The sequence below is a fragment of the Phocoena sinus genome, chromosome 16 (genome assembly GCF_008692025.1).
Source record: "Phocoena sinus isolate mPhoSin1 chromosome 16, mPhoSin1.pri, whole genome shotgun sequence".
NCBI classification, from domain to species: domain Eukaryota; kingdom Metazoa; phylum Chordata; class Mammalia; order Artiodactyla; family Phocoenidae; genus Phocoena; species Phocoena sinus.
The window spans coordinates 5731772-5757804 of NC_045778.1; the positions used below are offsets into that span (position 1 = coordinate 5731772).

At 42.7% G+C, this 26033-nt stretch overlaps 1 protein-coding gene across 3 annotated transcripts in view; it reads right to left on the reverse strand.

The window, feature by feature from the left end:
* Window positions 1-16971, reverse strand: part of TARBP1 (TAR (HIV-1) RNA binding protein 1) — a 64418-nt gene extending 47447 nt beyond the window's left edge. For 2 of the 3 annotated variants that reach the window (XM_032608441.1, XM_032608440.1), the window contains exons 1-8: window positions 15995-16959; window positions 10940-11037; window positions 9309-9378; window positions 6944-7092; window positions 5805-5857; window positions 3978-4075; window positions 1143-1278; window positions 127-223 (exon numbers count right to left, since the gene is read on the reverse strand). In XM_032608441.1, the coding sequence (XP_032464332.1) occupies window positions 127-223; window positions 1143-1278; window positions 3978-4075; window positions 5805-5857; window positions 6944-7092; window positions 9309-9378; window positions 10940-11037; window positions 15995-16925 (1632 nt within the window). In that variant the 5' untranslated portion in view covers window positions 16926-16959. Of the gene's footprint in view, window positions 1-126; window positions 224-1142; window positions 1279-3977; window positions 4076-5804; window positions 5858-6943; window positions 7093-9308; window positions 9379-10939; window positions 11038-15994 lie in introns of all 3 variants that reach the window. The other variant, XR_004346209.1, reaches the window with a different exon arrangement.
* Window positions 16972-26033: the final 9062 nt, after the last annotated feature.

The following is a 26033-nucleotide window of genomic DNA, read 5'->3' on the forward strand; positions in this document are numbered from 1 at the left end:
AACCTTATAAGCAGGGCTTTCTAACGACAGCATCACAGGCCTGCTGTGTTAACTCTTCTATGAACAGCCGCTCACTAAGAAAGACTAGGAAACTGGAGTTAACATTAGGAAGAAAGATAAACTCACCACGTCTACCAGATTCATGGCCGTCTGAAGGAGATAGCACTGCGCTGCCCCGCGCAGCAGGATCTGATGTGTGATCATGGTGCACTGAAGAACGTCCCTGACACAGGAGAAAACACATGCACTTCCATGGTCTCAGGACAATTCTGATAGTTTGTGGTAACTGACAACTTGATTTAATATATCTACACTTTCTAACGCAGACAGTCACTGCCAGGAGAATTTCAAAGCTATTAAATAATTAAGGCCTCTAGTGGAGCTCAATTTTAATATGAAACAAATCTCCTTTTAAAAACAACAAGATAAGGACTTCCCTGGTGGCGCAGGGGTTAAGAATCCGCCTGCCAATACAGGGGACACGGGTTCAATCCCTCATCTGGCAAGATCCCACATGCCGTGGAGCAACTAAGCCCGTGTGCCACAACTGCTGAGCCTGTGAGCCACAACTACTGAGCCTGTGTGCCACAACTAATGAAGCTCGCACGCCTGGAGTCCACGCGCCGCAGCAAGAGAAGCCACCACAATGAGAAGCCCACGCACCGCAAAAAAGAGTAGCCTCTGCTCGCCGCAACTAGAGAAAGCCCGCGCACAGCAATGAAGACCTAACGCAGCCAAAAATAAATAAATTTATTTTTTAAAAAAGACAATTTCAAAGTAAGAATTTTACACTTTTTTGAAATACTTTGTAATCAATAGTAATATTTGTTATTTTATCTCTAGCTTCCTACATATCAATGTAATAAAAACAACTTACTGGCCTTATTTTTAAAGTGACCATAATCCAATAGTATGTATTATGGCATATATTTAAATTAGTAATTCATAAAACAAAATAAGTTCAACTATATGAACAGATTTTTTTAATTTACTTTTTTATTATATAAAATTAAGAGCGAAAAATCCCGATGCTGATATTAACTAAAACCACTCACTAGGGATTAAAGCAGAAGGAAAAACAAAATTTACTAATGGAAAGGTACAACAAATAACCGTATGTGAACATACTCAGAGTACATTACCTCAGGGCAAGAAGCCCTTCTATACCCAGGGCTTTACATCTTGGGATATTTGCCAAAGCCTTAGATAGAAACAAAATGGGAATAGCACACCAATGTCGGCTCGTCATCTTCTGAATAAACTTTAACAGGAAACTACCTGAAAGAAAAAGTTTTAAGACGTCATTGTTGCCAACAAGCACATGAAAAGAAGCTCAACATCATACTTTATGTAGAGAAATGCAAATCAAAAACCATAATGAGATACAACTTCACACCCATTAGGATGGCTACCATCAAAAGGACAGACAATAACAAGTATTAACCAGGATGTGGAGACATGAACGCTCAGACATTCTTGGTGGAAATGTAAAATGGTACAGCCAGTGTGGAAAAGAGTTTGGTGGCTCCTTTAAAAGTTAAACACAAGGCTTCCCTGGTGGCACAGTGGTTGAGAGTCCGCCTGCCTATGCAGGGGACACGGGTTCGAGTCCCGGTCCGGGAGGATCCCACATGCCGTGGAGCGGCTGGGCCTGCGAGCCATGGCCGCTGAGCCTGCGCGTCTGGAGCCTGTGCTCCACAACGGAAAAGGCCACAACAGCGAGAGGCCCGCGTACCGCAAAAAAAAAAAAAAAAAAAAGTTAAACACAGAGTTACTATTTGACCTAATAATTCTACTCCTAGGTATGTAATTAAGAGAAGTGAAAGATTACATTCATATAAAAACCTGTATGTGAATATTCATAGGAGTTATTCCTAATAGTTAAAAGTGGAAACAATCCAAACATCTATCAACTGATGAATGGATAAACAGAATGTGAAGTATCTACACAGTGGAATATTATTCAGCTACAGAAAGGAATGGAATATTGATAAATGTTACAACATAGGTGAATCTTAAAAACATTATGCTAAGCAAAAGAAGCCAGACATAAAATACAAGGCCACGTATTATATGATTCCATTTATATGAAATGTTTAGAATAGGCAAATCTAGAGAGACAGAAAGTAAATTAGCGGCTGACAGGAACCAGGGGAAAGGAAAATGAGACTTGATTACTTATGGGCAAGGAGTTTCTTTTGGGGATGATGAAAATATTCTGGAACTAGTGGTGATAGTTGTATAACTTTGTGACTATACTAAAAAACCACTGAACTGAACAATTTAAAAGGGTGAATTTTACGGTGTGTGAATTATATCTCAATAAAGCTGTTGGGAACAAAAAAAAAAATCAATGTCATTTCAATTTCATTCCTTTTTAGTAAGGTAAGTATTCTAGTGCATTGCAGAAATTCTGATAACCATGTAGCTATATATTTAATAGTTAAGGTAAAAGATAAACTTTTTACTGTTGGAAACCATTCATCTGTTGGAGATATTAAAGAAACACAGGATGAGAAGTACCAATGGTAGCTGGCCTCTGGTATCTGCAAGCAGTGATATTAGATCTTTCTCACAGGTTATTTCGTACCTACCCTGGATCTAATCACTGTAATTAAGTATTTTGAGATACAAAAGGATGGTGCTCTATCCCGCTTTCTCTGCTAATATGTGATATCTTAAGGATCTTCAAGTCATAGTAGTTAATAAAAATGTCTGTTTCCTGAGATCATCACTTACAATGACTTTTAAGAAATCCCTGGACGCTCCTCAAAGGGTATGACCTGTATTTTATATCTCCCGAAGTGCCTAGCTCAGAACTAGATACGCTTAGGATATTGTTGACAGAAAAAACTACAAAGTAAGAACTGTAAATAAACATTCTACCTGCCCTCCCTCCTGCTGGACTAATTCAGTTCCCATCTTCTGCCTCACAGCTCTCTCGTGACACAAGGACGATGGCAACAGCCATGCCTCTACTGCTTGTTCACTCACCACACTGACAGGGTCACACGGCCACAAACTCTAGGCGCTCAAACTCTGGGGGGCACTGATCACCGTCATGACGTGAGATGTGCCAATGTGGTTGGCAAATGAATCCCCAGACTGTAAGCTTCCAAATTCTAGCAAACTAAAGAACGGCTCTGACAGTTATCTTCTCCAGTTTAACTTTTTAAAAAAGTCATCAAAACAATCCATTTTCTATAAATCTAAAGTTGTGATATACAGGTGACCATCTTTTCTCTTTCTTCCCTGACTTTTGAATACATAGTACCACTGGTCATTGGTCACCCTATTTGCAGATTAAATACAAAAGAAAAAGTATATATATATATATATATATATATATATATATATATATATATATTTTATAGCCAGGGTCACTTTCTAAGTCACAAAGCCCAGAATGAAAAAAAGACTCGGAAAGAAGAGCGGGCCCTGCTACTCGGCAAGCAAAATACTACCGGTTTTGTGCTTTGCTTACCAACATAGCCCATCAGGAAGAAAAGTACATCTCCAACCTGAAGAAGTGGGATATTTCTAGGATACAAGGTCTTACGAAAAGCAAGTATTTTTTCCCTTTCTTATCTTTCTGAGTCAATATCTATAAAGGGACAACTTTGCCACAATAGACACTCTGTTTATAACTTTTTCCTAAGCCCAGGTTCTTTCTTCGACCTATTTTGTTCATTTTTGAAACTGAATGGAGACAAGTGGAAAGAACGGCCAACTGCAGCACACACTGCAAAACTGCTTCCATGCTACGGATACCAATACTGGTATCACGTTACATACAAAAGTAAAATTGTGTACTCAGTTTCAATGGACATGTGTATAATTCTGACAAAATTTGCATACTCTGGAAAAAGGAACTATTTTGATAATACTGATTATAATAGTCATAGGTTGGTGCTTATAACCAACATACTAAAAATTTAAGCTAATAAATTAAAAAGAAACTCTTTACTGACACATACTCTTTATTTCTTCTGGAAGAAGAGAAATGTAAGTGACTAAGAACTTCTGTAATTTCAATCCCAGTGGAGAACCACTTCCTATCAGCTGGCCTGGGGACCTACAGACAAAGGGGAAAAAAAACAAATATTTTAAATCTATTTACAAATAAGTAGACTGAAACTAAATGGAATATGGCCCAAATGTCTTTCAACAATAAAACAATAAAACCATCTTCTTCTTCTAAACCTGCATTCTATTTTTCAGTAAAATCTTGAGGATCCTTCTGCTAAAAACATCAGAGATCTTCTAGGAAAACAGACCTCATGAGTTAGCAATGTGCGACACTAAGCAGGCATGGATTTCTTTTTTAATGACACTTTCTCTGACACACATATATGAACCTTGCCAAATAGTACCGTTTAAAAAAAAGTCTAAAAATGAAACTTTAAAATTATATTTTATTGTTCCCAACACCTAATCCAATGATTTTAAATCTTTAAGTATTAAATAAAAGGGATAACATTCACAGAAAGACATATGTTAGTAATAAGTAACTTTTGCAAGAGCATTTAATTATTAACATCTACTGAAGTCACATTGTCTTTTTTTTTTTTTTTTTTTTTTTTTTGCTATATGCTTCGGCCAGGGACATTATCTGTTAATTGAACACATTAGGGTGCTAGGGAACTGAAGGCATTTCGTAATAAATGTGTTTGTCAACTCTCAGAAAGCACCACGTTGGTTTTACTGCTTTCCAGCGGTCTAATTGCTTCAGAAAACTATTCAACAGTAATGATTATTTGAAATTGAAAAATAATCGGCAAATCTAGCGTTGCTATGCTCTTTCGATATTCAATAGGACTAAATATTAATATAACTTAGCACAGACTAACTTAAAAATTTTAAAGAAGTTGGTGGTGAGTTCTTTTCTATTAGAGGTATACCAAACAAGACTTGCAAGTATAAAAAAAACGTAGTTTTCAAAATTAGACAACATAATTTCAAAAGCAAGGGAACTTTTTGAAGATATAATTCAAGAATACAGGTAATGCTCAAAAAATGAGAATAAGGCACAATACTGACAAACTCTTCCCAGTATCAACCTGGACAAAGGGTAATGGCGTCAAATAAACAATATGTCATGGAGAATGGCCTCCACCGTCAGATAGGGAAAGGGGGAAGTTAGAATGAACCCTGTGGTAGTGGACTAGAAATGGATGTGCTGGTGTGAACTGATGGTCTTTAATATGGATGGATGGACAGACAGACACTGAAATATAGACGGTAAGTCTGCTCAGCAGACAGAGCTAAGAAACAGAGGTATACACACACACACACACAAAATCGTCATGAGAGAGAAGACGATTAAGCACATATGGTTAAACAGTATCACTTAGGGAATGTGGATAAAAGATAAATGAGAATTCTTTGTATTATTCTCACAACTTTTCTATAAGTCAAGATCAAAAGTTAAAAGAAAAAGGAAAAAATAAAAGTGTCAAGTGTTGGTTAGCCAAAGTCACTACAATTTCCAAGAGGGCAGAAATCAGGAGTAAGGGAGAAGAAGTAGCTATGTAAGATATCCTTCCCAAAAGGTCAAGAATGGATGGGTTCAAAGTAGGAAAGGAAAGAAAAAGAGAAACACCTGACACAACTACTGGAAGAAAGGCAAGAAGAATAACAAACACAGAAGGGATGACATGGTTAGAAAAAGCTGAATATCTACAAGGCAACGTATATTTATGGAACAAATTCATTAAACAATCTGGTCATACTTCATAATCACATTAAATTTATATACCAAATACATATGACTGCATTGCTGCTAAATAACAATGTTTGTTTACCTGCTGTATAGAGAGCTCTGTGAAAGTGCATCCATTAATGCCCCAATAATAAACTAAAAAAAAAAAGGAAAAAAGTATTTGATGTTAAGTTGTAACTGTAATTTTGAACCGTCAGCTTGCTGTAACTACATATCCTACACAGGGCTACAGAAGAGCTGTTACAAGCAAAGCTGATCTCTCATGCTGTAGGTTGGTTTATGATAGTCTTGGAGGATACCTTAATTCCACCAGAATGACAAAACAAATACTGAATTTTCCCACCTGATAAAAACATATGGAATACTGAGAGGAGAGTACATGCTGTGCTGAGAAGGAAGAAAAGAGTCCAAAGAAGGGACACATGGTGGAAAATAAAGATAGTAACAAAGGAAAAAACAAAAAGATACTCAAAAGAAAATTCAAGCCCCTATGCCTGGAAGATAAAGGGGGAAAAGTATACCTTCAAAAATGTTACTAGACAAAAAAGCAAGCTTCCAGAAGTGCAAGAAGGCTACGAGAATGTAGAAAAATGATGCATATTAGAACACTATACATGTAGTTGGACAATTAGGAAAGTTTACTTCAGTTACCTCTAAATGAGAGGTACATTACCATACCAAAGTCAGGGACCACCTGACTCATGTGGCACCATAATATAAAACTTTAAGTCACAGCTGTAGCTCTCACACTCTCTTTGCTTTCTGTGATTTCTGATAAATGGAAGCATAGATGCTAATAATATAGCTCTAAAGGCAACCTCTGCTCAGTACAGTCGATAGTAATTCATCGACTCAGAACTGGGGGACTAGCGTGACTAAACAAAGAGCGGTAATTCTGTGATTCAGAACTGTGGAAACAATATCACTAACACGCTTCTATACCAGTTTTCATGCTGTTGACTTTTGTTCAGAATACTGATAACAAAGAACTACTGGTAATGATGCAGGCAGCCTATCGACAAACTACATTACAGAAAGCGTTCTCCCAGTACGATAGCTAAGTTTAGAGAAATAGGATTTGTTGTATGCAAACCTCTAAAATGCTACTTGCGATTTTCAAGGCCTAGTGTATATTTTTTGAAGATCACATAGGATAAAACAAATACCTTCGCCCCTCATCTTTTGACAAAGGGAAAAAGGAAAGGGAAAGGCTGTCATTACCTCAGAAAATTCTGCTGAAAATGGAAGAACCCTTGTTTCATAGAGCTCCAAAAAATGGGTAACGCCTTCTTTGGTCAGGATTTTATTTTCACTTTCAAACATTCTTTTATAAATACACAGATGCCAGGATGGGTGAAAGAGCCAACATCCTGTGGAAATAAACACCAAATGTTGACTTCAGATTCTCACATCATGTTGCCCCATGTAGACTATATATTCAAAACTAAACACAAACACATTAACTTCATTACAACACCGCAAAAGTGAGTCTCTTTTTAATCGCATCTGAGGGTGTTTAATTACTGAATAACCAAAATAACTTCAGTATTTGGCATTCCATTTTCAGAGAGATTCATTGAGAAAGGCCGCAAGCGAGTGTCATAGTGGCTACAGCGTACAAAAATTAAATACAACCCCACGCAGGTTGAAACTCTAGGTTTGGGGTGATTTCAACCAATTCTTCTCTCACCTTACTTCAATCCATTTTTCATACAGAAACGTGAAACTGTCCCTGCTCTATTTAAAACCCTTGCGTGGCTTCTCAAAACTCAGACTGAAAAACAAGCGAGGCATGAACTGCTTCTGACAACTACTCCGACCTTAACCCGCCTTCCCACACCACTGTGCTGTGGTTTACTGGTTGGGTCCTCTACCCCACTCAGCTGTTCCCATCTCAGGGCTTCTGCACCCAGAGCTGTCTCCTCAACCTCTGTGTCACTCTTCAGGCAGGTCTTTCCTAGCTGCCCTCTCCGAGGTATGGCCTCACTCACTAGATAACTCCATTTCTGCCTCTTGTTTGTTGCCTGTCTAGAACTTATCATCAAAATAACTCCATTTCTGCCTCTTGTTTGTTGCCTGTCTAGAACTTACCATCAAAGCTATTTTTTCCTGGAAAACAGATAAAAATCAAGTGAAAAAGAGTACATCTGTCTCACCACTTTATCCCAGCGCTTAGCATGTATTGGACACTAGGTAAACATCTATTAAGTAAATATACAAATGAGTGAGAAACAAAAAATGGAGTATGTACCTTGGACATACTTTAACTTTTTTGAAATATCCTTTAACACTATTAGAAAAAAAACTCAGCATTTTTAACTCATGGCATTCTATAAATAAATCAGTCTTTTTTTTTTTTTTTTTTTAATTTACACCAAGATGCTTGTTTAATCCTTTGGCAGTGATTTTACAAAATCTGTCACCGCCATTTGATTTGGTTTGCCAAGAGCTGTGGGCAAGACGTGGTAATAAGAGAATCATTTTAACAGTAAATGCATAAGTGAAGTCACAACAGGATTCAATTAAATTCTAGCCCCAGGTGGGACTACAGATTCCTACGGTCTGTGAAAAATCCCAGTGTATCAGAAAACAACCATAGCAATCAGCTGAATAAAGCTCAATTCCTAAGGGGTCGAACTACTAAAGTTGTAATTATCTAAAGTAGGCACTAAAACCCATCTACCTAGGTTATTTCTCATGTGCAAACATGATAATGTAGCATTTTATCATTCATATGAATACAAAACACCATGAGCTTGCATTTAGCTGTCTCGTTGATCTAAACTTAATTTCATAAAATAATTTTAAGAAGCTCCAGCTTCATTTTATTTCTCCTGAAAAGCCCTCATAATATAGAACTGATACAGGACTTAAAAACCGTATTTCAAATAGCATCTTGGAATTTTCTCTTCCTAAGAAGTCCAACCTACAGAATAGCTGAAACCCGAAGAAAATAACTCTAACAATGAAACAGATACATTAAGAGAATAAGGATGGAAAGCACTTAAAATATGTAATACCAAAGAGCTCTTATTAAAAATGAATAATACACCATGACTAAAACATTACCAAAGAGCCCTTATCTTTCAAGGATATATACTGAAAAAAATTACAGATGAAATGATATGCTGTCTAGGAATGGGCTTCAAAATCATTTGATGGGGAGGGAGCAGGAAAGGCCACATATGATGTGAGACAGAGACTGGCACGAGTTGATCACTGCTAAAGCCGGGTGGTGGGGTTCATCATACAAACTCTTCTCCTTCCATGAATGTCTGAAATTTTCTATAATCAGAAGTTTATAAGTTACCAGACCTCTAAATTATAGAAAACTCTGCAGCCATTTAAAATTAAATTCTCAAAGACTATTTAAGGACATAGGTAAATGCATTTGGCTATACTGCTGAGTGAGAAAAAACCATGAACAATCAATCCACAAGGTGTGTATCTGGAATGTTAGCAGCTGTCTCTTGGTAGCAGTAAATTCATATATTCCTATAACATGCTCTATAATGAATGAGTTAATTATAAAATTAAGGAGAAAAACTGTAAGTGTTATAAAAAAGCAAAATAAAGTAACTGTTACCATTTTCCTCTGACACTGCATATTCAAACAGATTGTTTAGCTTTGGTAAAACTGGCTTTATAACATGTATCTGAAAAAACAAAAGCAAAAAGCCACAGGAAATGAAAATTCACCGTTCAAAACTCAAAAGACTTTTCATCTATTTATACAACAGTCACTCTGTTCCTCCTTACCACCCTGGAGAAGAGGCAGGGCCTGTATACCAATATGTTACAAAGAGGAAAAAATACTGCGATGCTTTATCTAGTTACTCACGTTGCTCAAGGCCACACATTTAGAAGCAGAGTCAGCTCTGAGTTCAAGGCTCTTCGTTCTTAGACTCTGCTACAGATACCAGCGTCTAATTTACATACCCTACAAACTAAAGGTAAATCACAGTTTCTAAATAGCGAGGGTCTTGAGGATATACTGATTCAGGAAAACCATAAGTTTAGAAATGCTTTTCCTTTATTGCTCATCCTTGTACCTACATATATTTAGTACATATGAGTAATTATTTATTTTAGTCCACAAACAATGCATCTGGACTGACACCTCCCAGTGGCTCCACGATGGCAGGCCCCGCACCTTACGGACTGAGAACCCCTACAGCAGGGGTTCTCCAAGTGTGGTGCCCAGAATGGCAGCTTATGGATCTCCAAGGAACATGTAAAATATCTGACTTCTCAGGCCCCACCGCAGACCTACTGAATCAGAAACTTTGCAGGCCAGACACTTTCATGAGCCATCTGGGTGATTCTAATGAATGTTAAAGTTTGAGAACATTGCACTAGAGTAGGTAATCTTAAGAGATTCTTCTCAACTTAAAAACTCTTAAAAAAAAAAAAAAAAACTCTTAAGATCCTACAAAAATGAACTCAAAGTTGACTGCAAATGATTTTTCAAGTTTCCATTCTCAGGACCAAGAATGCAAAGATGTAAGAGAGAGAGGGAGGGAGGGAGGGAGGGAGAGACAGAGGGGGAGGGAGGAGGGTGGGAGGGAGGGGGAGGAGGGAGGAGGGTGGGAGGGAGGGGGAGGAGGGACGAGGGTGGGAGGGAGGGGGAGGAGGGAGGAGGGTGGGAGGGAGGGGTGGAGGGAGGAGGGTGGGAGGGAGGGGTGGAGGGAGGAGGGTGGGAGGGAGGGGTGGAGGGAGGAGGGTGGGAGGGAGGGGGAGGAGGGTGGGAGGGGGAGGGAGGAGGGTGGGAGGGAAGGAAGGAAGGAAGGAAGGAAGGAGGGAAGGAAGGAAGGAAGGAAATCTACAAAATCAAAGGGCCATTATAGGGTCATTATTTAGTTAATAACAATTTACCTCAGACTTTAAGTAACATTTCCCTTAGTGTGCATTTCTTAGGAGATTATTCATAACATCAAGAAACCAAAAACTCGTAAACATTTTAGAAGTAAATGCCAAGGGAAGATCAAATAAGACTGAATTCTTGGAATGATAACTTAAGTCACCTGAAAGTATTCTTTAATTTCCTGAGTTTATATTCAATCTTAAATTGCCAGAAAACAAAGTACGCTTTATGGAGCTTTACTCCATTATGCTACATCCAAGTTGGCCTTTTTGTATTGCTTTTACGGAATGTTTGGGGAAAAAACCCCAAGAACTGCATTTACATAGGATTTGTTAAAATATGAAAACACTTACCTGATTTCCTTCAAGAGTTTCCATAATTAATATATAGTTTTCCCAAAACTTTAGAAGCTCATCTTTTTTCTTCTCAGACCACCAAAACAGACTTGGGCCTGATATGGTTTAAAAAAGAAAATTAGTTCCTAGATTTAGTTCCTAAATCAGAAACTCTCATAAGCTTCCAAATGATAACAGTTCTTAAAATTATGCTACTATTACCAAATGTTGTTTTCTCTAACAATGGAGGGTGCCCCTGTATTAGAGCCTAGGTAGGAGGCTTGGGCAAACAAGAATCTCAAAAGGAGGTTTTTTCAAAAAAAATTAAGGTTACTACCTTGGAACTCTGGGTAAGGATGACAGATTTGAACACATGTACTCTACCTTCTCTCCCTAAGAATCTCACTATAACAGTAAGAGATTTTTCAAAGGCAAAAACCCAAGAATTGGAGAAAACAGGGGAGCAGACAACAGCAATGAAATCAGGAGCCACAAATCAGATTAAAAGCAAGCAGAATCAAGACAAGTGACTAGTAAGTTGGCACAAGGAAAGCAAAGAAAAAAATCTGATTCACACTACAAAATCCCCCCAAGCCTAAGGAACTGGCAGAAAAAAATACTTCAGTAAGTAGAGGTGAAAATCAAGGCTAAACTAAAAAGGATTTGTTTAACGTGTTTAAGAAACAGATCCCCAGATGCCCTTTCCTGTGTTCTGAACAGGAAAAAGACTGGGATTGATTCTCTGGGGAAGGTAAAAGAGTGGGTCTCCAGATTGAGGGGCACTGGACACGGCTGATGTCAGGGTGAGTGCCACATGAAAATGGGAAGTGAACACGTATGCACCCTGGATGCTGAGACCCCCTTCCACCTGCCCCCATCACCGTCTTGGCCTCTCAGGTCCCAGAGGACCATCTCCATGGCATGTGGCCACCCCAAGAGGAAAGACCTGAAAATACTTTCACCAGAGATTACCTAACAAAATGCCCTGGCCAGATCGCCTTACAGCGAAGTGCACAGTCAACAAGCACCACGCATGTGTTTAGAGCTGTAAACTTGACTTTTCATCCCACATTCTTACGTATATAAGCAGGTGTCTAAGGCTCACCAGACATCTAGGGAAACCTCTACACTAAAGATCAAGACCAAAACAAATAAACAAGGAAATCTGGAGAAAACAAAACTACACAGGAAAAAGAAAACCTAAAAAAGAAAAAACTTTCACTAATATTTTAAAGGGAGATAAGATAGTGTGGTTATGATATAAAAACAGGATACTATTAACAAGGGGGCATTCCAAGAACAAAAAAGATCTCATGAGAATAAAAATCTGATAGCAAAAAGAAGAAACTCAAAGAAAGGACTGGAAATAAAGTTGAGGAAATCACCCAGGAAGCGGAGCACAAAGACAAAACCACAGAAAACAGGATAGAAGAGATGTGTTAAAGGCCAGTCCAGGAGGTTCAATAACCAAAAAGAGAACAGAAAGCAAAAAAGGAAGGGAGGAAATCAAAGTAATACGAGAGCAGTTCTCAGGACCGAAGGACATGATTTCCAGATTGAAAAGGTCCGAGTGCCCTACACCAGGATGTAAACAGGCCCTCAAAACGGAAAGGGCAGAAAGCTGGGGACACAGTCTCTATAATCATCCATGGAGAAGAAACAGCTCACATACAAATAAACAGGATTCAAATGGTTTCAGACTTCTCAACAGTAACAATGGGAGCTCGAGCCTCTAAGACATCAGATGGATGGATGCCTTTAAAATTTTGAACAGAAATGTTTTCCAAGCCAGAATTCTACCCCAATCAAACCATCACTTGAATGTGAGGGCAAAATAAAAGTGTCTAGATATGCTTGGTCTTGGCTTCCAAGAAAGCCACAAGAAAACATTACTGCCACACCAACAAAGAGAAGAAAGGCTGGATTATCAACAAAACCCTAAACTTTTTTTTTTGTGGGGGGAGGTCCATCAGAGAGCTGAGGTCGCATTGCTCTCTGAATTCCAAAGGGCAAAAAGCCTCTCCAAGAATAAGACAGGACACACGAACTGCAGTTAAAAAATAAAATAAAAATTTGACAAGTTTTTAAAAGCCAAGTGTGGACAACTTAGAAACTCTGGGAACCCCAAGGGAGTCTACACCCACTCACCAGCTCTTTTCCTCAAGGCCTCCCCCATGTGTTCAAGAAAGACTGTGGGCACGGCAGGGGACCCTGGAGGCGTGGGCATGCAGGGCCCACGGAGGTTTGAAAGGGCAGCCCATCCATGCCCTGCAGGAGTACAAGGTGGTGGTCAACTGAAGACGCCTGCCTGCACCCTGGACCCTTCCCCGACAGGAGGCCAAAGCTGTCGGCCGCCGGAGGAAACCCTCCCACAATCCCACCCTTGTCCCTGCTCTCACACCAGGCAAAGTTGGCTGCCCCTGGGGATGGCTAAACACTTGCTCTCCCCTCGACCCTGCACTGACACGAGGAAAGCCTCTTATGTGTCCGGCACTCATATGAAGCAGGTCTGCTGCTGTGGAGGAGGGCAGAGTATCAGCCCTCAAGACCCACCACAGATACAAGCAGAATGCAGCCGCCACAGGAGAAGTTAAGGAAACTCTTAACCCTTCATTAAGTAGGAGGCAGAGGTTATGTGCCACTGGAGAGGGAGCAGAGATGGCTAAAAAGTTTGAACCCTGGGCTTCCCTGGTGGCGCAGTGGTTGAGAGTCCGCCTGCCTATGCAGGGGACACGGGTTCGTGCCCCGGTCCGGGAGGATCCCACATGCCGTGGAGCGGCTGGGCCCGTGAGCCATGGCCGCTGAGCCTGTGCGTCCGGAGCCTGTGCTCCGCAACGGGAGAGGCCACAGCAGTGAGGGGCCCGCGTACCAAAAAAAAAAAAAAAAGTTTGAACCCTAAGGATCGGGCACATGGGGCCTAAGAAGAGGCTGTTGTAGGAGAAATGAAAAGTTTCCTCCTTCCCCATCTCAAGCTTTGCACCAGCAGTCTACCCTCGAGGGAAGGACAAAGGCATGGAGGAAGCTCTCCATCCATGGAGTCGGCATCGAGGGCTTGAGAAAAACTAGAACACTGAGAAAAACCTTATAGGCTTCACACTAAACATTAGGAGGCAACAATCCACCACCAACAAAATCCAAAGCCAGCTCACCAGAGTGACTCAACCCAAATAGTCTAACAGAGAGGAGTGCCTATCATCGAAGGCATAAATATTTCAGTCTCTGCTGAAAAAAGTGATCCCACTGCCAAGAGATAAAACAGAAAACAAAACCAAACTCAGATATGGTCCAAGTACAGAACTTGTACATAACTATGATGAGTATGTTAAAGGATCTAATGGAAAAGGTAGACAACATGCATGAACAGCTGGGGAATTTCAGGAGATGGAAACTATAAAAAAGTGACAGATAGAAATGATAGAAATGAAAACATATCAGACATAAAGGATCCTTTGATTAAATTATCAGATATGCAAGGTCTTAAGAAGTTTTATCTCAGGGAACTATTAGAAAATACATTACAACAAATGAGTAAACCAAAGAAGAGGATGAACTCCAGGAAACAAGAGCCCCAACACAGAATCAGGTGAAGGGAATCTCCCAGATGATAGTGAAGGCAGATCTAAGATAAGAATGTCAGCTGTGCACCAGACTGAGCTTGTAAGAGGACTCTAGGAGACACTTCTTCAGGAAAACTTATAATGCCTGATGATCTGACTTTGTACAGGAAAGATTTAGACAATTAACTAAGAATCTGGGGTTGAATTAGTGATAAGAATGGAGACAACGAAACATAAATGACATTAATCTAGCAAAAACTTGCAGGAAGGAAAAAAAACATCATATATACACAGATCACCTGTGAACAGTATTTTCATAGTCATAATTTTGTTGAACTCACATTTAACCAAAATTACAAGAATGATATTGGACTTTATGACATTACTAGATCATTTCAAGATACGGGGGTAAATACCAAAATAATCAGCTAAAAGAGGTAAAGGTGGCTGCCCTCTGAAATGAAGGAAATGGGCGGGGGCACAAGCATGAGACCACTGCTTATCTTTAAAACCGCAGAATGACTGACTCTTTAAAATAAATGAGTGTTTAACTTTGGTAATTTAAAAAATGTTTTCCAGTGACAACTCTCATTGGATGATCACCAACTTTTGGACTGTTAAAATATTTACTACCTGATGTTTTAAGCTTATATAAAAATCTAATCTACTCACAACTTCAGCCAAACAAAAATCCTTTACCAGTATAAATAAGTAGGCAGCTCCAGTTGAAAAAGTAGACATTTTCTATCAATTGAAGCAGTTTTGAATCAGTCAATCCATTTTTGACTTTGATAGCTCAAACTTAATTTAAGACGAGAATTGTACTTTCACATAATTTCAGTGAGCAAATCAATCAATAGGAACATACCAAATTGAAGGGAGGCCTTGCTATTTCATCTACTCTTGTTCTGTAATAAAGTGGTAGGAAGCACAGGCTCAAAATGTAAAAAAACTGAAACCTCACTCAATTAAATCAATTTCAAAAATACTCTCCAAAGGTCGACTTAAGGTCCATATGCTTAACAAATATTTTTAAATCCTGCTAAAAGAACTACCAAGGGAAATTTCAAAAGAATGTGCTAGTTTCCATTACAAAATTCTAACACTCGAGACTCAATTCATCGCTCAGTACATGTAAATAATTTTCCTTTCAATTTGATGGGCGCTAACTCTTCTTCCCTGTTAGAACGGACCTACCACGATATAGTGCAAATTTGGTCTGTAAAATCCTGCCTGGGCTCGTTCCTAAATTATTCCCACGGATGCAGTATTCCACCTGCTCTGGCTCAGAAAGTTTAGGAGATGCAGACTCCTCTCGGCTGCAGTGATCTGTGTCAGTTCAGAAAACACCCTCGACATGAGGTTCCCAAGGTTTTTCAGGCTTTATGGGGACCATGAGAATAATCCAATTCAGTACGGATCTCGGAGACTACCCCAGGAGCTGACTGCCGGAAGCAGGGGGCCTCCCTCCCAGAAAGCCAAGTAGGGATGGGCCCGGGGGCAAAGAAGCAAGTACCGGTTCCTTCCTGGGGGGCGCAGGCGCAGTCGGTCCCCAGCTCCGCCGACACCTCCACAGCCCGCTGCAGCAGGTAACGCGCCCGCTTGCGCGTCAGGGCGTCCTCGGCCCGGGTCAGCCCCGCCTGCACCGTCCTCCAGAAGCGCCAGCAGCGCCGGGCGTCCGGGTCCGCCTCGCGCGCCGCGGTGGCGCGCTCCGCGCCAGGCTCGGGCAGCAGCTTCTCCGCCAGGGCGCTCAGCACCAGCAGCTTCGGCCCGACTCGGCCCGGGCCCTCGGGAGCCCCGGGGGCGACCAGCCCGCCCCACAAGGCCCGCAGCGCCGCCCCGCCGCACCGGCCCAGCGCCGGCAGCAGCCGACCCGCCACCAGCGCCGCCGCGCCCTCGGCGGGCCCCGCCTCGTCCCCGCCTAGCGCCAGGGCGAGGGCGGCCCGCGCCACCGCCTCCAGCAGCGGCGCGTCCTCGCGGGGCCGCAGGCAGGGCCCCACGGCCGCCAACACCTCCACGGCCGCTTCGGCGGCCCCGTCGAGGCCGGGCGCGGGGCCCGCGGCGAGCAGGTCGCGCAGCGCCTCCTCGGCCAGCGCGGCCGCCAGCTGCGGGCCCCCGGCGAGGCGGGCGCACGAGCGCAGGGCCGCGCCCGCCGCTCTCAGCACGCGCCGGCGCTGGCGGGCCGCTGGGCCGGTGTCCGCGCCGCCCGCGGGGCGCCCGCGCAGGCCCCTCAGCAGCGGCACCAGGTACCCGGCGGCGACCTCGCGCGCCGCCTCCGGGAGCGCGCCCGCGCCGCCGCCGCGCGCCTCCTCGTCCTCCAGTCGCTGCAGAAGAAAGCGCAGCGTCTCCACGCGCTCCGCGGACGCCTCCTCGCAGCACAGCGCCCCAAGCAGGACCCGAGGGTCCCGGCTCTGCGAGAGCAGCGTATCCGCCAGCACCCACTCCATTTGACCCGAGCGCCCGCAGGAAGGCGCCGGCGTGCGCTAGTGCGTGCGCGTGCGCGTGCGCGGTGGGCCCGGGCGCGCGCCCGCAGGTAGGGGGCTTGCAGCCCTGCCCTAGTCCTGCTAGGCGTGCTTTGGGCAGGTCTCACCAGAACTGCCTTGGATCTGATCCTCTCGCTTCTGCCCCTTACTTTTGTAAGAGGAAAAGAGGCCCTCGTTAAACGTTAATGTCGTATCTATACCAACTCCATCGATTCCTAATTGGAGGTTGGCCCGCCCGAGGGCTTTAAATCATTCAGGCGCTGTGAGGATGGGCCAGAGGTACACCACTCACGATCACCTAGAAGCTCTTTTTTCAAAAAGGTGCAGCCTGGCACCACCCACACAGAGACTGACACACTGGGTCCGAAATGGGTTCCCGATATCTGCATAAAAAATAAATAACGAAAACCCAAGAATGAGGTAGAGGCCCTGAAAAGTACTCTAGCTATGAGCCAGGGATAGGGCTGAAAACGAGATACCCACCACGACGCCGGCAGTCAAATGCCCAAGCGGACTCTTGCATGCAGCCCTTCGCACACAATGCTTATGCTCCCACATGTAGAGTCCCCCAAATAGTCCACGTGTCTGTATGTTCTGTATATCTGACAGCATCTACTGCTAAGTACAGAAACCTCACCTTAGCATGCACGGTACTGGTTTGGTTTCTAGCTCAATCCTAGGCAAACTGAATCAACGACTTGGGTTTTCACTTTGCCTTCAACCATAGAGAAGTCCATGGAGAAGTCACAATCTCACCTTCAAAGAGCTTGATGTGTAATAAGCATAATGGATAAAGTGTAATTTAAAGTTATTTAAGTTTATTTTATGTAATTTAAAATTATTTAATTTTTAGATTTTTGGTTTTATATAATTTAAAGTTATTTACAGTTATCTGACATCATATATGCAAGATTTTTTTTCCGTATTTCAGGGTCATTCAGTTTTCCATTGACAGATGCGTAAAGGGTTCAGCTGTAAGCCTACTTAGAATGTGTCAGTAAATATGCATTGCCTTCAACATTTAATGTGCCAATAAAATCAGTTTCCTTCAACATATATTCTTCATATATCTATCAAACAAAAATATGCAAATGTCTTGAGCAGACACTTAACAAATGAAGATGTGCAAATGTAAGCATCTGAAAAGGTGTGAGTATCATTATTCCTTAGAGAAATGCAAATTAAACCCTCAAAGAAATACCACTTCACACCCATCAGAATGGCTAAAATTTCAAAGATTGAAAACACCAAACGGCTGTTGAGGATTTCCTTTTCTTGAAACTCTGTCTTCCTCTAGTTTTCATCATATAGCTAATTCCTGTTTTTTTCTTTGTCCTGTTTCCCCAGCTGTTTCTTCTCCATCTCTTTGGGGGAAGAATCCTCTTTCTCTTCCTGACTTCACCTGTTCATATGGATGTTACCAGAATTACAGCTTCAGATCCCTGCCTGTTCTTCTCACTCTAAATTTTCCCTGAATAACTTCATTAAAACTATAGATTCAACTATGATTTACACGCTAATGATGAAAAAAATCTAGATCTCCTGCACAGATCTCTCTCCCAAACTGCAAACTTATCTACCTACTGCCTACCAGATGTCTCCATTGAATATCACTCAGGGCATCAATCTCTGCTTTTATGAAGGTCACCTCACTGTCTTCATTCCCCCATCATCATTACTGCACCCCCACCACCACCACCAGTATACTTCTTCCCAGGTATTTCCTATTTAGGGGAATGGCTGTCACGCACTGAGTTGCCCAAGTCAAAAAACCTGGGAGCCAATATGTTACCAAACCAACCTTGGGTCCCCTTGCCTGCATGCAGCAAAGTCAATCTACTGACACAGGGTCGTGGTGAAGGAAAGTGCAGCATTTACTGCAGGGCGTCAAGTAAGGAGTCCAGGTGGCTAGTGCTTAAAAGGTCCGAACTCTCCAAAGGCTTTCAGGGAAAAGTTTTTAAAGACAAAGTGAGGGAGGGGCATTGTGGGGTGTGTGATCAGCTTGTGGACACTCTTCTGATTGGTAATCGGGAGTCAACTGGTCTGGGGTTTACGTGCTTGTGGGCAGCCTACAGTTAACTTCCCCCACCTGATGGGGGTTTCAGTAGCTGCAAAAGAGCTCAAAGACTATGGCTCAGAATATCATCCATAGCCCTTGAGGAGGAACTAAAGGTCCTTGACTTTGTTTAATGGCTAAACTATTATTATTTTGTCTTGCGTGACTGCTTTTCTTTTTTTCTGCATTTTCTCACTTCTCTGATTAAATTTACTCTTTGTAACTCGGGGAAGGCCTAGGAGGCTAAAGGTATTTTTACAGACAAGAGGCAGGCAGAGGACACTGGGGTAGGTGTGGTTTGTTCTAGGAAGGCCCTATAGGGTCTTGCTCAGTTACAAATAGACTTCCCACTCTCTTCTTTGATTCCTCAAATCTATCCATGAAACTTCCTAAATTTTTTGGTGTCCCCACCTTTCTGTCCCCCACTAACAGCTTACTTTTAGACTCTCCTCATTTCTTACTAAGATAAGAGCAATAACTTCCTGCCTGATTCGCTCCCCACCCCAATACACATGCCTTATTACTACCAGGATGAGCTTCCTAAAATTAAACCACGACCATCCATAGCCCCCAGAATGATTGTTGAATTTCTTAGCATGACATCCCAGATGCCCCTTGAGGTGGTCCTGCCTACCTCTCCAGCCCCATCGTCCTCATGCCCCATATACACCTGGATTTTGAAGTCCCTAAAACATGCCGTGTGCTCTCACTTTGTCTTTTCAAAAGCCCTTTCATCTTCTGGAAAGCCCTTACTTCTACTCCACTTGTTCAAGACGCATGGTCCAATGTCATCTCTCCAGAAAGTCCTTTCTTAATACCTCACTCCCACCACCAACACCCACCCCACCTAAGTGAGGTCACCCTCTTCCAAATTCCCCAAACATCCTAGCATATACCTAACACAGCATTCGTCATGCTGTTATAACTGCAGGTTTACTTCTCTGCCCCCTCCCCTCCCAAGAGCAATTTGAGGGCTAGGCAGGGGTTACGGAGTTATACCTTTTATCACATGAATCCCAGTACTTGCACCTCTCGTTATATCATGCTCAAGAAATGCTTGTCTTCTACTCCTCAATGAAGACCCAAGCTACAAGGCATCTCTGAGAAGCCCCTCACAATGCACCTAATCATACTTCTTCTGTCTTCCCCAAACTTTCAGTTGTGGTAATAATAATAGCTAACAATTACTTATCATACTTATGAAGAAGACATGGTAATATCTTTATACTACTGCACTGAATCCTCAAAACAACTCATAAATGAAGTGCTATTATTTTTCTCATTTTACGGATGAGGACACTGAGAATAGGAGAGGATAAGTAACTTGCCTCGGTGTCACACAACAAAAAAGCAGCAGAGCTGTCTGACTCAAAGCTGTGCACTCTGCTACATTACCTCCAAACCATCAAGAAAGAGAAGTCTACAGTTACTAACAGGTTTACCGCCTACATGATCTGCACTCCCAGGGTCTAGCAGACAGTAGGCACTCAGTAAATGATTGTTGTAGGAAGAAATGAATGAATATGTGTTTCCGCCACAGTTTATGAACTCCTTGCAAATTAGGATTTTGTTTTTAATTCATTTTGTAGCCTACATGCCAAACATAGTACCAGAAGCATGATAGCTGCTCAAAAAGTGCTTGAAACTGGGTGAACAAGAATTCAGTATTTTATAGTGAGAGTGTTATAAGTTCATCAGTCAGAAAATTTCCAGGGACATAAGGACTCTTGAAACATGAGCATTTGAAAGCTGAAGTCCTTGTCGCCCGGTTCAACATGCAACGATACACTGCTTTGAGACACAGAGGAGACCCCGTGTGAGACCCCTCACGAAGATGAGGGGTTGCTTTGGATATGATATGGGAATAGGCTTTACAAGGGTTTGCTTCCCTACCCCTTGCAAGTTTCCTGTTTTATCCATAAATGAATTAGGGTTTATGACAATTTTTTTTAACATATAGTTGATTTACAATGTTGTGTTAGTTTCATGTGTACAGCAAAGTGGTTCAGTTATACGTATACATATATATACATTCTTTTTCAGATTTTTTTTCCCTTATAGGTTATCACAAAATATTAAGTATAGTTCCCTGTGCTGTACAGTAGGTCCTTGTTGGTTATCTATGTTACATATAGTAGTGTGTATCTGTTTATCCCAAACTCCTAAGTTAACCCTCTCCCCCCTTTCCCCTTTGGTAACCATAAGTTTGTTTTCTATATCTGTGAGTCTATTTCTGTTTTGTTTATAATTTCATTTGTATCATTTTTTTTTAGATTCCACATATAAGTGATTTCATATGATATTTGTCTTTGGCTTACTTCACTTAGTATGATCATCTCTAAGTCCATCCATCTTGCTGCAAATGGCATTATTTCATTCTTTTTCGTGGCTGAGTAATATCCCATTGTGTATATCTACCTCATCCTCTTTATCCATTCATCTGTCGATGGACATTTAGGTTGCTTCCATGTCCTGGCTACTGTGAACAGTGCCACAGTGAACACTAGGGTGCATGTATCTTTTCGAATGATGGTTTTCTCCAGATATATGCCCAGGAGTGGGACTGCAGGATCATATGGTAGCTCTATTTTTAGTTTTTTAAGGAACCTCCATACTGTTCTCCCTAGTAGCTGTACCAGACTAGCCGTTATTTTAACCTCAAAAACAGGTGCCAGTATGGGCAGTTGTTAGAGTTGCGCTATCTTCTGTGCAGCAACTACACCCTAGCCCATACATTCATGTATTCATTCAACACTCTCTGGCATCACTTAGACCCCAAGCCTGCCCCGTGCTGTTTCCTCAGGCAACACATGTGTGCGGTTCTGAGGAAGAAACTCTGCCTGTGCTGTGCGTTGTGGATGTGAGTGTCCGGCAGTGGCCTCTGAGGATCCATTTCGGGGGATGCGCTCCAACCTCCACCTCTGGCTCTCACAGCTGACCTACTGTGTATCCGCTTAGGTGCTCACAACACTGGTTCCAACCTGTGAATAACTCACATGTATGGGCGTTGGTCGTCTACACCATATATTTTACATCTTTCCAAGAGATCTCGGAAGATGCATATCCTTGATTCCCTTCCCATCTGAAATAGAGCACCCATAAATGTGATTGCTGGGAAGCACCCTGAATTTTAATCCCTTCTCACTTTCCCAACTTAAAATGGATACTGCTTCCCTCTCAGTAAAGGTAACGGAGAGAAGAGCAAGAGAGACTGGGGAGAAGGATGTGTAAGTGAGGGAAGAGGATCCAGATGAACGTTCGCTCACATGTCTCCTCCCTCTAGGAGTGTTTGCATGAGCTCACTGTTTGCTACTGTTGAGAGCCCTGCAGATACTTAATTTGGTTTTTCATGATGCTACCAGGGAAGCAGTGGGCAGGAACGGCACGACAGGACGAATAGATATCCCCAGAAAATAAGAAATGATGAACATGCTGACTTCAGATCGGTACACAGGGTGCAGCCACCACGGAAAACGTTGTGGAGGCTCCTCAAAAAACTAAAAATAGAGCTGCCATATGATCCAGCAATCCCACTCCTGGCCACGTATCTGGAGAAAACCATCATTCGAAAATATACATGCACCCCAGTGTTCACTGCAACACTATTTACAGCAGCCAAGACGTGGAAGCAACCTAAATGTCCATCGACAGATGAATGGATAAAGAAGATGTGGTACATATAGACAATGGAATATTACTCAGCCATAACAAAGAATGACATAATGCCATTTGCATCATGCAACATGGATGGACCTAGAGATTATACTAAGTGAAGTGAGTCAGACAGAGAAAGACAAATACCATATGATATCACTTATATGTGGAATCTAAAATAGGACATAAATGAACATTTCTACAGGACAGAAACAGACTTGTATTTGTCAAGGGGGAGGAGGGTGTGGGCATGGATTAGGAGTTTGGGGTTAGCGGATGAAAACTAGTATATACAGGATGGATAAACAACAAGGTCCTACCGTAGAGCACAGGGAACTATACTCAATATCCTGTGATAAACCATAATGGAAAAGAATATGAAAAAGAACGTATATATGTATACATATACGTATATATATATGTATAACTGAATCACCGTGCTGTACAGCAGAAATTAACACAACATTGTAAATCAACTCTACCTCAATAAAATAAATTTTACAAAAAGATAGGTAGCCAGGGCTCAAAACCCACTGAAAGAGTTCTTCTTAAGCGTATGCATCTTACATGACTATATGCTCTGGAACGAATGGGCTGTGGCATAACCCGAAACTCGGATCTGTTCAGAAGCTGACATTTCTTTGGACAGAAGATGGTGCTATTGTCAATGCAGTGTGCTTTTTCCATCCTTTCAACTTGGTGCAACGTGGAAGTCAGCGATAGAAAGAAAATAGCAATTGCAGAGCAAGATTTCAGCTGGAGTCTTCGGTGAGCCTCTGAGGGTCTAAGAACGGACTTGACGACATGGAGGGTGGGGAAGGATAAGCTGGGACGAAGTGAGAGAGTAGCACGGACGTATATACACTACCGAATGTAAAATAGCTAGCTAGTGGGAAGCAGCCGCATAGCACAGGGAGATCAGCTCGGTGATTTGTGACCACCTAGAGGGATGGGATAGGGAGGGTGGGAGGGAGACACAAGAGGGAAGAGATATGAGAATATATGTATACATATAGCGGATTCACTTTGTTATACAGCAGAAACTAACATTGTAAAGCAATTATACTCCAAAAAAGATGTGGAAAAAGAAAGTTTCTGCCACGAATGTTTCTCAAGGGCTCATTTTTTCCTCATCTTTTCAATCATTTCAAATAAAAGTCCATAGAGCAGCAAAAAACAAAAACAAAAACAAACCAATGGGAGGGAGCTGCCTGATAAGCTGCTGAGATTCTTGCCTTGTGATGTCTCCCCTGAAAGCCCTTCAGAGAATCTCCGCAGACAGAATTGCCATCGCAGTATGGGTAATAGGTTTACGTGAAGGGCAACGTCTAGAAAACTCGAATTCCCTGTGGGGAGTCAGTGTCAGCCACCATTATTTATTTATTATTATTTATTTATTTTTTTGCGGTACGCGGGTCTCTCACTGCTGTGGCCTCTCTCGTTGCGGAGCACAGGCTCCGGATGCACAGGCTCAGCGGCCATGGGGGCCCAGCCGCTCCGCGGCGTGTGGGATCTTCCCGGACCGGAGCACGAACCCGCGTCCCCTGCATCGGCAGGCGGACTCTCAACCACTGCGCCACCAGGGAAGCCCCACCATTAGTTATTAACCCGGTATCCATCCTCCCTTCTCCTTTGCCCACAAAACTCTGGTTTCCTTCAGGATGTCGGTATGTTAACCCTTGAGGCAATGTCTCATGCTCACAGCACCCAACCTTCCTTACAGTTAGGGGATGGGGGCTGGCCCTGTGTCCCAGTCCTGGGCAATGAGACTTGAGCGGATGTCGGTTAGGGTATGTCTGGGAAAGCCCTTGCTTTGTGATGAAAGGAGAGAGACCATCACTGCCTCAGCCTTCTTCTACCCCTTCCTGCCTGAACACAGTGTGTCCTCTGGACCTCCAGCAGCTATCTCCAACCCACGAGACAAAGGACCAGAGGACAAACTCTGCATTAAAGGTAGCAGGGAAGGAGACTGAGAAGAAGCCTGGGCTCCTGGGAGCTGCTCAACCGACAGAAGTATCCATTTCTGGACTTACTATTCTAGGAGAAAAATTGGCCCCTATTTGCTTAAGCTTCTTTTGTTGGATTTTCTGTACTTGCAGCCAAGTATTCCTCCCTGATAAGAACTCCTACCAGTTGTATATTATTTAGTATTATTAGCTCAGTTTGTTTTGAGCATCTTACTCTTTCCAAGCTGAGGAGGTTTTCTGACCAATCGCTGCCATCATTCCTGCCTTGAAACTCGCGTTCCCTGGGCCAAGCCCCGCTAGTCCTGGCTGGCCCAACTCAAAAGGAGAAGGCTGCACAATTGGTTCTAGACATCCACTGCCCCTTTCCCTTTTCCTCAACTCAAAGGCAAGTGACTGAGCCATGTAAAGTTTGTTGGGACTGTCACTACCATCTGATGAATACGTGCATGTTAGCTCTGCCTTTCTAGGAAAAAAGATCTTTACTTGTGTCGGCCTAACCCAGTGGTCCTCACCTTGGTACCCAGTAGAATCACCGGGAATCTTTAATTCCTGGGAGCAGCGCGTTTACACAGAATGTCTGGGCCTCACCCCAGACCGATGAAACCAGAAACCCCGAGTGCAGGGCACAAGCATCTGAATTTTTTTAAAAAGCTTCACAAGACGGTTGAGAAGTGCTGCCTTTGCTCCTGCCTCCCCACTCTCATTATAGATGTTCACGGGAATTAGGGGAGGAAGGGGGAAAAATATTTGGGGAGTAGCCATCCTTTCAACCCTCAGCAAATTACCCTATTATGAATAGATACTGTCTCATTTCCACTCGAGATGGATGCACAGGAAGAGAGGTGTGGGGTGCTGAGCGATTCACTGGCCTAAGTACGAAGAGTGAAGGAGTGTGACTGCGGTCCCCAGGAGGGACAGGCCTATTCTGGGCGAACCGGGTCCATGTCTCGCCTGAGATCCCAAGGAAACTACCGTGAAAGCCACCAAATCTTCCATCAGTATATCTTTAAAAACAATCTAAGAGCTTTTAAAAAGAAAAAAAATAAATCACTCTTACTCCCATCTTTCCTTTCCTTGTTGAATTTTCTGCAAACCAAAGGGGTCCCGCGTGAGTGTGCTTCTCTGACGCAGTGGTTGTAGAATGACCCACAAGATGCTTTAATCCATGGGCCTCAGCTGAGTCAGATCTGCAAGACTTTGGCAGGCGGGGAGTGCAGGACAAAGCCTGCTCATCCGGTCTGTTTCCGAGGCAAAGTCAGAATTCTCAGGCCTTCTGTCACTGTCAGAGTCTCACTCTGCTGCTTCCGGCCCAGGGAAGCAATGGCGATAGATTCAGTCACACGAGGATTCCTGTTAAATGATGAATTGCGATTCCATAGCGAGCAGCCCATCCCT